At 37.2% G+C, this 16,250-nt stretch overlaps 1 protein-coding gene across 4 annotated transcripts in view; it reads left to right on the forward strand.

Annotated features, from left to right (window-relative positions):
• The first annotated feature begins 270 nt into the window (after window positions 1-270).
• LOC123673064 (band 7 protein AGAP004871) overlaps window positions 271-16,250 on the forward strand; it is a 105,480-nt gene continuing 89,500 nt past the window's right edge. For 2 of the 4 annotated variants that reach the window (XM_045607481.1, XM_045607483.1), the window contains exons 1-3: window positions 272-439; window positions 982-1,070; window positions 3,720-3,737. In XM_045607481.1, coding sequence (XP_045463437.1) covers window positions 1,007-1,070; window positions 3,720-3,737 — 82 coding nt within the window. In that variant the 5' untranslated portion in view covers window positions 272-439; window positions 982-1,006. Of the gene's footprint in view, window positions 440-981; window positions 1,071-3,719; window positions 3,738-16,250 lie in introns of all 4 variants that reach the window. The other 2 variants (XM_045607479.1, XM_045607482.1) reach the window with 2 other exon arrangements.

Below are 16,250 nucleotides of genomic sequence, written 5' to 3' on the forward strand. Positions count from 1 at the left end.
AGAAACAAGGAGATTGGGTGCCGTACGAGTTGAAGCCAAGAGATGTTGAACAGCGTTTGTTTGCTTGTGAACAGCTTCTTGCAAGGCAAAGACGGGAGGGATTTCGGGAAAAAAACGGTGGGAGCAAAGTTGTACCCCTATGTATAAAAAATTCGAGAAAATTCACCAAAAGCTAATTTTCCTTAGATGCGATGCGTGAACCTTTCCCTTTTCTTGTGGGGGTAGTGTGTAAGGGAGTTCAGGATATCGAAAGCGTCAGAATGTCCACAATTACTTCAAACGCGGTTGCGCCTTAACTTTGTTCGAGCCATCGCTGCGTGTTTTCTCACCACTTGGACAGTTCATTGGAAAATACTCCAGTTTCAATTCTATCAGCATAAATCAACTGTTTGGTGCCTCTCATGTAAACCAGTGCCTTAGATTCATTTCGAAAACTTGCGTAAGTTCGTGTGAGATTCGAAATGTGTTATATGCTTTGTTCGATAACGAAACCAAAAATGAATACGTTGGGGAATATATAGATAAACAGGTGTCTGGAAAGTAAACACAAACCTTGAGGGATGATAGGCTCAGCTTGGGAAACAAATTATAATACATACAGTGAAATTGTTGATTCTTAAGATAATAACGCAAGCAAAATATTTGTTCTGAATATCTGAAGTTAAGGATGTGTTTTATTATTTTATGAGTCAGCCTTTTAGTTGAAATCCTCGAGAATATAATTTTGGGAAATTATTGATAACACCACTGAATCATTTCATACCTTATTCAAACAGACCATTGGAGTTTTTTCCGAATTCAAATTACATTTTGTTCAAGCTTGTTTGAACTTGTTGCTCCTAAGCATTTTGATATTGGAGATGATCAATTGAGTAAGATTAATCAAAATGAGTAAATAAGCAACGACACTAAATGAATTTACGAGTATTTTAGAAACTGAATCATAAATCTCTGAACTACTTTGTTTTTTTTCTGTTATAGCTTTTTACTTCGCAAAATTAGTGATATGACGACAATCGTAAGCAATGGCCACAACCAAGAAGATTATGCAAAAACAGTTTTTGGAGGAGGTGAGATTTTGCACAAACAACAGCTCAAGATTGATATTAGAAGAGTTACATTGATTTACCTATGTGAAAAATCACTAGCACTCACCAAATGAGTATATTTAGATCGATATGTTATTCACTTCACTTTAGTTCATATTGTGCGTATGATATCTACAAGAAAATTAGGATTATGTCATTTTAGATCCTTTCTGACATTAATCTTTACGTAAATGCTTTATGTCATAGTCACGCAATGCTTTTTGCTTTGTCAGCTTGAGCTTGTAGAGGAATTTTTCAATAGAAATGAAATAGGAAGTGTGGTTTAAAGGTCAACCACCTATAAGATTTTAAATCTATTAACAGGCCAATTGAAAAGTCCCCGGTCCACCATAGTAAAACATATTTTTTGGCAAAATTCGATTTTATTATTCAACATAGTTGCCTTCGAGGGCGATACAGCGATTATAGCGATCTTCCAACTTTTCGATACCATTTTTGTTGTACGATTTGTCTTTCTATTAAAGTAGGCATTAGTTTCGGCGATTACTTCTTCATTGGCGCTACATTTCTTTCCAGCGAGCATTTTTTTGAGGTCTGAGAACAGGAAAAAGTCGCTGGGGGCCAGATCTAACGAATACAATGGATGCAGAAGCAATTTGAAGCCCAATTCATGCAATTTTGCCATTGTTTTCATTGATTTATGACACGGCGCATTGTCTTGATGAAACAGCACTTTTTTTTTTAATGGGGTCGTTTTTTAACGATTTCATCCGTTGAACGATCCAATAACGCTATATAATAATTGCTATTGATGGTCTGGCCCTTTTGGAGGTAACCAATGATTATTATACCTTACGCATCCCAGAATACTGATGCCATAACCCTGCCAGCTGACTGTTGTGTTTTTGCCCGCTTTGAATTCGGTTCATCGTGTGGAGTCCACTCAGCTGACTGTCGACACAAAAATTCAGGTTTAATCTACTTAAACAGCTTCAAACACTGCTCAGAATCATTAACAAGTTGTTGCTTTTGATCGATTGTGAGCTCGCGCGGCACCCATTTTGCACACAGCTTTCTCATGTACAAATATTCTTGAATGATATGATATAAAGGTTCAGATGATATCTTCACAATGCCTGCTATCACGATTAACTTCACTTTACGGTCATTCAAAATTATTTTGTGAACTTTTTTGATTTTTTCATCGGTGACAGCTTCTTTTGGGCGTCCACTGCGTTCGCCGTCTTCGGTGCTCATTTCACCACGTTTAAACTTAGCATACCAATCAATGATGGTTGATTTTCCTGATGTAGACCCCGGAAACTCTTCATCAAGCCAAGATTCCGCTTCAACTGTATTTTTTCCCTTCAAAAAGCAATATCTTATCAGCACTTGAAATTCTTTTTTTCCATCTTTTTTCAAATAACAAAAGTAGCTACACTCACAACGCAATATCTCATGAACACATGGTCGGACTGCTCTCAAATTTTGACACGTATCGTTTAAAGGTTGGTACTAACTAAAAATCAAATGGATATAATACTAGCACCACCATCTGTGCATCAGACCGGGGACTTCTCAATTGGCCTAATATCTACTTAACATAATTTTGTTAGGTATTGAGTCGAATAGGCTATTTGATAGATTTTTCCAAGAACAATCTCTAAAGATATTAATGAATAGCACAATAGTTTTATAATACTGTCGAATAGTCTACACAAAATTTGTTATCAGTTCTTTAGGTTCGTTTGATTTAGACGATAAGTTAGGTGGAAATAAACTCAAATAAATCATCCATTCAACCCTCCTTGTTTTTTGACCTTCCCAATCTGTTTGCACTTTCCATCAACGAAATCAATACCCTAGGGTGAGCACAGAAAGATTGTGAAAAAAATGTCCATCCACTATTTATTGAAACTACAGTTGATTATCGACAGGTTGAAGCCATTTCATGGAGATCAGTGCTACCTATAGCCTCTTTACAAATTGATTTTGTTGCAACGCACAGTGGTTGTTTCAGTCATTCATTCTAGGCATGCATGAATATCTACTTTCCGATCGATTAGAGTTGAACAAACTGTTTTCCAAACGTATTGTTATTACAGTCGTTGGTTTTTGATGATTTTTTTTTGGACATTGCGCGACTGTAATAAACTGAAATGAAAGGATTGTGTTATGTTATTGAAAGCTTTTTCCTATTGGTAACTGTCAGGTGTGCCTGAAAAATAAATGGAATAATCAATTCGCCTTTGGCTCTAACGATGTCTGAAATGACCTACCACAGTCCTAGTTGTCAAGACTAATATATTATGAATAGCATTTTTTTTTCCTTGGTTACATTCTCATAAATAGGTGTTGTTCATGGTTACATTTTAGTTCTATCACACTCATGTTTGCTTCTATATTAGTATAACATATTGCACATTTTTTGTTCGTCTTAATTTCATAAAGTTAGAATATAAGTCATAGTGTTAGATGCACTAAAAGATTCAATGAGTTCTTCATGGTTGAATTTTAATTCTATCACCCTCATGCTTGCTTCGATATTAGTATCACAGTTTGCAAATTTTCTGATCGTCTTTATTTCACAAAGTTAGAATATTGATAATAGTATTAGATTCACTAAAGAATTCAATGAGTTCCATATTAAATCAAAGATATCTTTTATAGGTCGAGAACATCATGAAGGTAAGTAAAAAGTTGATTCTTTTGGTTAATGTTCACCAAATATCTGAATCGATCTCATGAAATTGAAGAGAGAGGAAGAAATTCTAGGAAAGAACTAACTTGTCGTAGCAGCTTTTGAGTGGTCGTTCATTCATGCATCATTTGAGCTATTGAAAACCACAGAACTGAACGTACGTATATGAGTTATGATTCGGCATGAACATTTGAATAGAACTTTATACATATACAGGTACAAACTACATTCCATCCTGGTCGGATCAATTGTTATCTACAGAAATATTGGGATAATAAAATTTCGAACTGCCATATTTACGGAACCGCTGCCAAGTTTTTTTCATTAACGAACTGAAGGCATTCTAGATCCTTCCTGAAATTTTCAAGTTTCTGGGTTTTTCACTTCGAGAGTTATCGTGTTTACGGAAGGTAGGAAGAATTAAATTGGTGAGTGGAACCTTATCAATTGAGACCATTTCCTGCTCTAAAATCGTGAATTATCTACATCGTGACTAAATGATAGATCTTTGTTCGAAAAACGAACGCTCAAAAATTTAATATATTTGAATATGACAATCAATTTTTAACTCAATCAAGTCTTGGTTGAGATAATTGACTTTGAGTTACTCTAAATTTGTTGTTGATAGAAAGGAATTTTGCGAAAAGATGAAATACTGTTTTTTTACAGTAAAAAATACTTTGCAAGCAAAACCAAGACTTGACAGGTGTTACTCAGACTTTGCTTCTTCGATAACAATGGTTAAGAGGGGATGGCATCTGTATTTTGAAATATACATGGCATATTGTTCATTGACTAACTTTACAAAGGTGAAACCATCAACAGTGAATATTATACAACTGCTTGATCACGTAGGCTCTTCCCCAGATCTGGCTAGTTGGATACCCCAAAAAAATACTCCAGGTGAATAATGATTGCCGACATTAGGGCCTATTTTGAAAGCAAAGAAGAATATTTCTACAGAAAAGGTATTGAATAGCTAAAGGAGCGTTGAAGAACCTGAAGGTTGAGAATTAAAGTCGACATTTCAAGAAAAAAGTGTTGTTACTGGTTAGGACTAGGAATTATTGAGTTTTCAGTCGTCCTAAAAATTCTCCGCTTTCTAAGAAGTCATATTCAAGTGAGTGGATGATACTAGACTCACCCTGTGCATTGCGAGAATGTCAGATTTCCGGTAATAACTTCTGACTGGCCGGAAATTCTGTCAGGAACAAATAATTGATTCCATAACGTTATAATCCTCAATTAAGATTCAATTTGAGCTTCAGCAAATTTAAATGGTTCCGCTATCCTGCCCTCCAAGGAAAGCCAGTCGCTTTTCGGGAAATCGTGGGAAATTAATGATAAGTACACAGGATTAGATACGAAAGAACGTTGGTCTGAATTCTTCGGTGGTATTTTAATGAGGGACCGAGATCACAATGCAATTCTGATGTTATTTCTTTCATTTTTCTGTGTTCCTTTCCTGGATGAAAACGCTTTATCATTTCGTCAAGATGTCTCATTTTTTTTAGCAGGGAATGGTCTTCAACGATGAGGTTCGACTCGCTTATGATGAATCCGTCCTCAAATTTAATTTTGTTCGTCTGGCCGTAACCGCGATAAATCTATCTTGAACAGAATATTCTTCGTTAGGGTTAGAATGGAGATCAGATGTGTGTGAATCATTCCGAAAGCGAGTCTGAGGAATTATGAGACTCCCAACAAAACTTCTGGAGCTTTGGTCCTGATGAAACACAATTCCTCTCCTATTGGCCAAAGCTGACCGCTTCTGGGCGATTGCTTCCTTCAGACAGTCCAGTTGTTGACAGTACAGTTCCGAGTTAACAGTTTTGCCATAGGGGAGCAGCTTATAGTAGATAATTCCCTGCTAATCCCAGCAAACACACATAAAATTCTTCCTGGCCGTCAATCCTAGCTTGGTCATCGTTTCCGCTGGCTCATCTTTTTTCGACCACGACCGTTTTTGCTTGACGTTGTCGTAAGTGATCCACTGTTGATCACCTACTACTTCAGAAATGGATCGATTTTGTTGCGATTCAGAAGCGATTCTCAGGTGGAAATTCGTTCAATGAGGTTTTTTGTGTTAACATTGTTGTACTCATTATGCATATGATTCCAAACGGTTTTTGTGCAATCTTTAGTTCTTGGGAAAGCGTAATAGTGCTCACAAGACGGCCGGACTCGACAATGTCCATGATTTTATCGACATTTTCGACAATGGACTAGTTGAGTGATGTTGATAATACTATATTTGACACGATAGAATTAAAATATAGAGCAAAACTGATAAATCAGTGATGAAATTTTGAAAATCCATCAATAAATGACTGAGAAATAGATTATTTAAATTTACGTATTTTAGCGCGGAACGTCTTTGGTCTCCGACTCGTCTGTGACGTCACGCCACTTGCCTGTGATCGCTACACCATAAATTACGTTTAAATACTTAGCCGCGCCAAGGCTCTCGCGCCGTTTGTAGTTGTACTGTGTAGTTTTAACTCGAGTTTTGTTTTTATGTCATCATAATGGAAGAAGGCTTCGTGAAAGGACAAAGTGACAATTTGCCTAAAATAGATATATTCGCAGTGATGGAGTTTTTTTCTTCAAATCCATCTTATGTCAGTGCTGAAATAAAAGAAGTTGAACTTTTCAAGTAAGTATCTACTTTTGAGTTTCTTCATCATGATTCAACTTATAACGATGATTTATTTGAAAAAGTCTATCCATCATCAATGGCAAAACATATTTATGTGAGGAGTAAAAAGAGAAAAAAGTAATGTTTACTGCCCGTATAAAATCCGGTATGAATCAATTCTATCTGAGTGGACTTGCTATTGACGGGCGTCATATCGTCTTGTTTATGTTTTGAAACATGAGGGAGATAGTTCGCAATGTCAGTGGTGTAGTATGTTGTTTTTTGTGTGTGAATTTAAAGATTTCAATATTGTCGGTAAGGGTTCGGAACGATTTAAATGGGTGTCTTTCCTGAAACAACGCGATTTTACACAAAATAATAATAACAAGTGATTGTACACCAATTAATTTGTAAGCACTCTGCGAATACCAGTCGCCTCGTGTAAGTGGCGTGACGTCACACACTAGACGCTGCGTACTATGAAATTATTCTTCCAAGCGCAACTTCAAAGTCCCAAAATTTTTTCATTTCTAGAGATATTTCAATGATTCTTCCACATTTCTGTTTCATTTTACTTAAATTTTTAGAATTAATCCTTAACAAAAAAATGTAAACTAGTCCATTGCGTGTTGCATCTTTGACATCGAAATTACCGGAACGGGATCGACGAAACCAAAATTTCGCGTGATTAGCTGTTGCACTATAAGGACCATAAACACTATATACATTTTCAGCCGCATGGCTTGCATTTTCATCTTTATCGAAGAAAAACTGTAAAATATAGCGTATTTTCTCTTTTCTAGTGCCCATCTTTAACTCTCGCTCAAACTAAACTGAGTCAACTAATCAAAAACTATCAGAAAAGTTTTTGTAGTTCGAGATTGGATTGGACTTACACAACGCGAGATAAAGATAACTGAAGCCATCTTTTGGAAAAATAAAGGATTTCTTTTCACTACACCACAATATTAGGCGTTGATCTATCACATCAGAGTCTAAAGTCTAGTTTGGATTATCGACAATACTAACTTCACTAGAGCTTCTAACTGCTTCTTTCAACAAGAGACGATAATATTCAATGAACCCGGATCTCGAACTCCCTAAATTCGTAAACCAAACTGCGAAATAGTGATGTTACTCCCAAGTCTTACTCATTTCACCGAATTAACGAATTAATTGAATTTGTAGCAGGATAAACAGGGAGATACGGTTCCAGATTTAGTTTATTTGAATGTCAAAACATTTATCCAAACTTGATGACGTATTTCTCCAGCTAGACGCGTAGTGGAAACCTGAAATTGTTTCCACTAACTTTCTCGAAATCGGAGTTGACGGTACACTTCGACTATACCGGATCCATCTCGCTATTTGATCAGGTATTCAAAATTCTACAAGTGAAAGGGAGACGCAAATAATTTTGAGGGAAATTAGATTCATTTCCTTCCGTGGATGGGAAACTGAGAGGGAGCTCTTGTGCGAGGAAGGTCGTTGAAATTCGAGCCTTTCACAGGCTTTAACAGTACCTTACACTTGGAGGGGGATAGAATACAAGGTGTTTCAGAAAAAAAATTATATTGCTTAGCGCCAGTTGCAAAATAGTTGATACTGCTTTTCAAAACTCTCGCGCGACTTTTTCGCCAGAAATTTTACATTCAATTTTGCTGAACATCTTCTCTAGACATCACATAGTTAGCCTTGAGAGGTTTATTCCAGATAATCAATATACAATTCAAATACATATTATATTAGGTGTACAACTTTGCTTCCGCCATTTTGCAATAGATGGATGTAGCGGTGAGCGGTAGTCGAAATAAATAGATCGTAGATGTCATATAATAAGCTCAGGTATTTGTGAACGTAACGCCATCGGAAGATTAATCAATTTATGTCTGCATCATAGAGTAATTCTCGATTGAACATATCATCTTACGAGCCAAATACTCGTCATTTGCGGAAGGTTTTGATTTTCTGCTTCATTTTGAAGAAATCTGGTGCTGAGGGTCATCGAATGCTCTCAAATAACTATGGTGAGGCCGCTATTAGTGAAAGAACGCGCCAAAAGTGGTTTCAACGCTTCAAGATCGGTGATTTTGACGTCGAAGACCAGCAAGGCGGTAGAAGAGAGAAGGTTTTCGAAGATGCAGAATTGGAGGCACTACTTGATAAAGACTCGTGTCAAACGCAAGAATTGGCAGGATCATTGGGAGTGACGCAACAAGCCATTTTAAAATGCCTGAAAGTCCTGGGAATGAATCAGAAACAAGGAAATCGGTTGCCGTACGAGTTAAAAACAGGAGATGTTGAACGGCGTTTGTTTGCTTGTAAACATCTACTTGCAAGGCAAAGACGGAAAGGATTTCTGCACCGTATTGTGACTGGAGACGAAAAATGGGTTCATTACGCTGATCCCAAGCGCAGAAAATCATGGAAATATCCCGACCATGCTTCTACGTCGATGGCCAGAACGAATATTCGCGGTTCCAAGGTGATGCTAAGTATTTAATGGGACCAGCTCGGCATAGTGTATCATGAATTGTTGAAACAGACACAATCACAGGCGATCGTTATCGAACGCAATTAATGCGTTTGAGCCAAGCAATGAAAGACAAACGGCCGCAATACAACGAGATACATGATAAAGTGATTTTACAGCATGACAATGCTCGAACCCATGTTGAGAAAGTATTCAAGACTACTTGGAAACATTGAAATGAGAAGTCCTACCCCACCCACCTTATTCTCCAGACGTTGATTCCTCGGACTATCACTTGTTTCGATCAATGGTACACGGTCTGGCTGACCAGCACTTCCGGTCTTATGAAGAAGTAAAAATTGGATCGATTCGTGGGTCGCTTCAAAAGATGACCAGTTTTTTCAACGCGGGATTCGTACCCTGCCTCTAAGATGGGAGAAAGTAGTGGCCAGCGATGGAGAATACTTTGAATCATGAATGTATAACCAGTTTTTCACAATAAAGCCTCGAATTTCGGAAAGAAGGGGCCGAAGCAGAGTTATATGTCTATGTATTCTCTCTGAAAAATCCAAATATCCTCACTAAACAAGCGTTATTTGGCCGGTTGCTGAGGAAATTTAAAAGCAATTTGCTACTTTTAGAAAACCGTCAATAACATATTATTGTATTTCAATTAATAAGAAGTATAACAAGCATGTAAATATTATATAAAAAAAAATTTTCACTAAGTTTTTTTATAATGTGAAATTTATTTGCTTCGCCGCTCTGGTGTGAACCGGGCCTAAGAAGGACGGCGTTTTGATCCAATCTGCTAATGAGGGTGCCATTCATTTCAACGCCGGTATTGGAAGAGCTGCTGGTGGAAAAGAATGAATTATTCAGGCGGAAAATTTGCAAGTTTTTAGTTCTGCTCACTGAATTAAAATATCGGTCTCTCATTTGTCCGACTTCAGTTTGAGTTCAGAGTTTTACATTCATCCCATCAGAGACGTATTTGGTAATGGATCTAGGTGAATAAATTTGAGGAGCTGTTTCAAGTTGTTGCAATCTGTTTTGTTCCATCTACGAAGTTGTTTCAGAAAAACTCGAAAGTTTTTTATATTTGGTATAATGATTGTCTTGGATTTTAACTTTGTTGGTTCGTCTTGTAACCATCCAAAATAAATAATTTGGATGATTCTTATTGTTTGTAATTCCTATCATGATTTCTGTCTCGTGGTTTTTGTGCATACCTAATTTTTTCATAGGAGAGACTCTTCTTTTCGATACTTTGGATGTTTTGTGATAAGGTAGTATCCTAATCACATATTTAACAGAGTTGTAGTCAACTAGCCTTTTAAGCTTGTTATTTGGACTTTTTTTTTTCAAAAATATCTTGGTTTTTCCTTTCTGAAACAGTTTTCCATTCTAAGTCTATGTAAATGTATTGGTTTTCTACTTGATCACTTTCCCACAGTAATGTTATTCGGATAGTTGATATTGTTATAGACTTTATACGTTTCAGTTATTCTTCTGTAGAATCTGATGAATCGGATCAACTGTTCTTCAGCGACACTCTTAAATCGGTAGATTTTCGATCGGGCTTGGAAAAGACCAATGTAAGGCAGCGTAATGGGAGTGGGACAATTGAAAAACCCTCTGTAGAAACACTCCGGGTTTTGCTCAGGCAAAGAAAGTTGTGGTGCTATACCAGGAAGCTCCTGAAGCTACCACTAGCTGAGCTCCTGGTAATAGTTGGACAGCCGACAGGAAACTGACGGTCAAAATATCTCTTGTACCGCATGGGTAAGTCAGCAGATCAGATCTCCAGGCTCTGTGGAAAGGAGGTAGAAACAGTCGAACACATAGTGTGCAAATGTCCAAGGTTGACTGTCCTAAGAACCACACACATGGGAAAGTCAGTCCTGGATACTCACGAAGTAATAGCCAAGGCTCCTAGATTTAGATTTAGATTCAATTGAGGAGATTTCGTTTCTTTGCGACCTAATGGTTTATTGTGCGTGCCTCCCATCAGAGCTATTCTCTCCATAACGTGATCTACAGCTCGCCTTCCAGTTCCAGAGTTCTGATGAACTCCAATATCTGGGATGGCTTCAAGGAGGGCAATTCCTCACTTCTATAAGTTTCGTGTCCAAGGCAAGTTTTGCGTTGGTTAGCGGTGTCGAGGCATTCCGTCACCAGGTGATCCGGAGTTTCTTCCTCCTCCCCACAGAATCTGCACTCGTCATTTTCTGTTAGACCCATTCTCATGAGGTGTTTCCTAAGGCGACAATGCCCTGTGAGGAATCCAGTGAGGAGGTGTCGCATATTCTTACTAAGATCCAGATACTTCTTGGATCTTGTAGAGTCAAAGTTTCGAAGAAACTTTTTGGAGTGAGACCAGGAAGATTCCGCCAGAGTTTTTCTGTATCGGTTACCTCCTTTTCCTGAAACTCTTTCTTGTAGGTACATTTGTCTACACCACAGAAAGGTTCCGGGCCGGGAAAGGAGTTTGTGCTCCTTTTCTGGCAACACACTAGCCAAGGCTCCTTAGGATGTCGTCGTTTTTGTTAACCGTATCGACGGCCTCCCTGGGTTTGTATGAATGGGTAGGGGAAGAACAAAATATCAAATTCAAATTGTTCGCAGTTCCCGGAAAGCTAACAGAGCCGCAACGACCCTGATTCAGTGAATAATAATGATAAAGTTGAGCATATCTCCACCATTTTTTAACAACATGGTTGCTGACGATCGGCGTGAACGGAGTTTTACAAGTTCAAATATTCTGCAATTTTTTCGGTATGGCAGCCTATATGTTGATAAGTTCTATGTCGATATGTTGATTAGTTCTCGTATTCATGCTGAATTAAATCATTTTGTAGGAGAGTAACCTGGCTCTTTTTGTGGTTTATTTGAATTTTGCATTTAATGAACAATTCGTCTACATCTTCTAGTGTATTTTTCGGTAACTGATGTGAAGACGGCTTCAAGAGAAATTCCGAACTTCCGAACATGATGGCGTTTAGCGTGACGTCGTTTACGATATACAGCGCACAAAAAACAGTCGGAAAGGTCATAGTTGAGGCAGTATCACGAGAACCGTATTGTCTTCATTTTCGCTGTCGCCTTGGTATTTTTCATCCCAGTTGTTTACTTGTCCCTGGACGTGGGGCTGACGTTTCTCGCGTTCTTAAGGAAGAAAATATAGGGATTGTTCGCTTTCATCTTTTATCGCCTTAAGTGAAAAGTTTGATGGCGCGCACTGGGATTCTTGTCATGTGGAAAGTTGAAATGGGAAGACAGTTCATAAATAGGGGTTTTGTCTTCGGTTGTTATTGCACTGTTTGATCAAAAACTCTATGGATTTGGATCTCCCGTTCCAAAGTATGTGGCCCCAAAGGAACATTATCGCATGCTTGAACTTCTTACTTATCCTAAGTTTTTTTTTCGATTTTCAGTTTGAATTTTCTATGGTTTTGAGGACGCTATTAACATAAAACTTCGCAAGTAACGGGTGTTTTTTTTTCGAGATATATAACTTTGAGTTGGCATTACTGTTCAAGATGGCGACCGGTTTAACAGCTGTCAAGTGATTTATTCTCAGTTTGGTTTGGCAATTCATCATGAATAGACTCACGCCTGAACAACGCTTGCAAATAGTGCAATTTTATCTCGAAAATAATGGTTCTGTGCGGAATACGTATCGCGCACTACGTTCATTTTATTTTGTTTAGCGAAGAAGCGCACTTCTGGTTGAATGGCTATGTGAACAAACAAAACTGCCGCATTTGGAGTGAAGCTAATCCTCAAGTGTATGTCGAAACACCGTTGCATCCAGAAAAACTGACTGTTTGGTGCGCTTCATGGGCTGGTGGAATCATTGGTCCGTGCTTCTTCAAAAACGATGATGGCCAGAACGTTACAGTCAATGATGATCGGTATAGAGCCATTCATTCCTGAATTGAACAACCATGATGTCCAGGAGCTGTGGTTCCAACAAGACGGCGCAACATGTCACACAGCGCGTGCCACAATCGATTTATTGAAAGACACGTTTGGTGACCGCCTAATTTCACGTTTTGGACCTGTGAATTCGCCTCCAAGATCTTGTGATTTAACTCCGCTAGACTACTTTCTTTATGTAAAGTCATTGGTCTATGTGGATAAGCCACAAACCCTTGACCATTTGGAAGACAACATTCGCTGTGTTATTGCCGATATACGGCCACAAATGTTGGAAAAAGTCTTCGAAAATTGGACGTCCAGATTGGACTACATCCGAGCCAGCCGTGGCGGTCATATGCCAGAAATCATATTTAAAATATAATGCCACAAGATTATCTTGCGGATAAATAAAATTCATGTCAATCGAATAATCCATCGTTGTTTTATTGCAATTTAAAGTTCTATAGCTCTAAAAAAAACACCCTTTAGCTTGGAATTGGGAATTATTCGGAATATCCATCTTTGGCTTGAACTTAAGCCTAAACAATGTTTAAGAAATAATGACAAGCGAAATTTTCACTGAAGTTTTTTTCTACAGTCTCGAACAGGAAACGAGGCTTTAAAAACATTTCAAAGTTTCCATAATTGTTTATCACATCCTCCTATCTCGTAAAACATCACAATTCGATAAAATAGCAGATAAGAAAAAGGAAAAAGAAGTCACAGCTTGTGGGCTTCGAACCCAAGTTTTTTTTTCGTACTCAGATTCTACTCCACTGAGCTGTTTCTTCGTGTGATAATTTATAGTTGAGAAAGTCAATTTATCCCTCCAGTTCAAAAAAAAAAAAAATTAAAATCGAATAAATTCTGAAAGGCTCTTATTTACCACATATCGATCACAGGTTGCGGTACATAATCCTCTAATCCACAATATTTTTCAAGTAGTATGAGGTTTGAATTTCATTCGATTGATGAAATTCGATGATTTGAATTTTCTCGATGTTCTCAAATATTCGGAGAAATATCTACATCCCGCATTACAGGAACCTGCTTTGTGGTAGATTCCTATAAATTATTCATAACATTCATGACGACAGAATACCGAGAAAAAGATGAGAATTCAATATTACTGTATAATTTATAATCCTAGATCAATAGTCTGAAATTTTTGACGATGCTATTTACTTAGTAGATGAATTATTTATGAAAGTAATTTTGTTATTCTGCTGTGGCTAAAATCCATAATGAAAAATTTACGATGAAAATTGGGTGTAATTGGGTTAATTAATGCAGAGAGGAAATGGCAATTTTCTGGAAGCCAAAGTAAAATGGGGTGGAAATCCTATTGAAATATGGAATGTAAGTTTTTGTAATTTTTCTCTATAATAGTTTTAGGAAACATTTCTTATTGTATTATTTATAATTGCTCAGATGAATCCTTGTTATATTGAAAAATCCTTGTCATATTGAAAGAAGGGTATTTATTTTTAAGAGAATTGAAGGTATTACATGAATTTAGTATTGAGTGTTTTCAAGGCATTTTTGAGAATGAAAAAATAGTCTTTGAAATTCAGACTAAGGGATTTTTCTGGCTTCCCCAAAATTTCTGATTTTTGATCGCTTGTTACAAGAAAATAGCTGGCTATCATTTCACCAAAATCTTTGAAGATATCGTATTTCAAGAAGAGAATACTGTCAAAAGATTAGTTGGTTTATGAGGAACTCGATGTCTATATTGATTCTGTCTGACTGCCTCTACTCACTCTCGAACGGAATTGGAATTTTCAGGGTAGGTTAAGAGTGCATTAGGCTAGGTTATGATTGCTACTGGATATAACCTCTAAGTTGATTCTATGTCAATTTTGTTTTCTTAGTCATTTAATTTTATTTAAGCAGAAAAATACATCGTTGCCTCATGCGTATTTAGAATCCGAATTTTGAATGAATTCTGATTTTGTACAGTTTTTATTGAACATGTTGAAACAGGTACCTATCTTGTTCCAAGTATTAGGATACATATGCATTTATATTCACATTCCAAGTTCTTATTAAAGAGGTTGAAGTGAAATTATTTGCATTAACGATAAAAGGGAATTTTCCTGAGTTAGTGATATTTGAACCTATCAATTATTTCCAAAGTCATAATAACAATGGAAAAGACAATTTGTGTATCTTTTGTTGGGTTGAATATCAACGTTTTGTCATTGATTTTTTTTCAGTTTTTTTCTTATAGCACCTTTGCTTCATGAGGTATTCACTTGAATTTGGTATAGAGATTCCAATTTGAAGCTTTCATCATGCTAATTTTGAATGATGATCTACAGGGTGATATTTTTTCTGGAAAAGTGCTGCTTTTTTTCTCCAGAACTATTTTTTCTTACCAGACCACTTGTAGTTTACAAAAAAGTAGAAAGAAACTTTGGTCTAGTACTATTCTTGATCTTTTTGGTTTATTGAAGTTCGTGTGAATACTGTCATTAGAACCATAGAAAGTTAAAGTAACGGGTGTTTTTTTCGAGGTATATAACTTTAAGTTGGCATTACTGTTCAAGATGGCGACCGATTTAACAAGCTATCAAGTGATTTATTCTCAGTTTGGTTTGGTAATTCATCATAAATAGACTCACGTCTGCATAACGCTTGCAAATAGTGCAATTTTTATTTCGGAAATAATGGTTCTGTGCGGAATAAGTATCGCGCACTACGTCCATTTTATTTTGTTTAACGATGAAGCGCACTTCTGGTTGAATGGCTACGTCAACAAACAAAACTGCCGCATTTGGAGTGAACCTAATCCTCAAGTGTGTGTCGAAACACCGTTACATCCAGAAAAACTGACTGTTTGGTGCGCTTTATGGGCTGGTGGAATCATTGCTCCGTACTTCTTCAAAAACGATGATGGCCAGAAGGTTACATTCAATGGTGATCGGTATAGAACCATGATTACTAACTTTTTCATTCCTGAATTGAACAACCATGATGTCCTGGAGCTGTGGTTCCAACAAGACGGCGCAACATGTCACACAGTTCGTGCCACAATCGATTTATTGAAAGACACGTTTGGTGACCGCCTAATTTCACGTTTTGGACCTGTGAATTGGCCTCCAAGATCTTGTGATTTAACACCGCTAGACTACTTTCTGTGGGGCTATGTAAAGTCATTGGTCTATGCGGATAAGCCACAAACCCTTGACCATTTGGAAGACAACATTCGCCGTGTTATTGCCGATATGCCACAAATGTTGCAAAAAGTCATCGAACATTGGACGTCCAGATTGGACTACATCCGAGCCAGCCGTGGCGGTCATATGCTAGAAATCATATTTAAAATGTAATGCCACAAGATTATCTTGCGGATAAATAAAATTAATGTCAATCGAATAATCCATCGTTGTTTTATTGCAATTCAAAGTTCTATAGCTCTAAAAAAACACGCTTTAGTCTATAGAAATATTTAATATTGAA

Source organism: Harmonia axyridis, chromosome 2 (genome assembly GCF_914767665.1).
Source record: "Harmonia axyridis chromosome 2, icHarAxyr1.1, whole genome shotgun sequence".
NCBI lineage: Eukaryota > Metazoa > Arthropoda > Insecta > Coleoptera > Coccinellidae > Harmonia > Harmonia axyridis.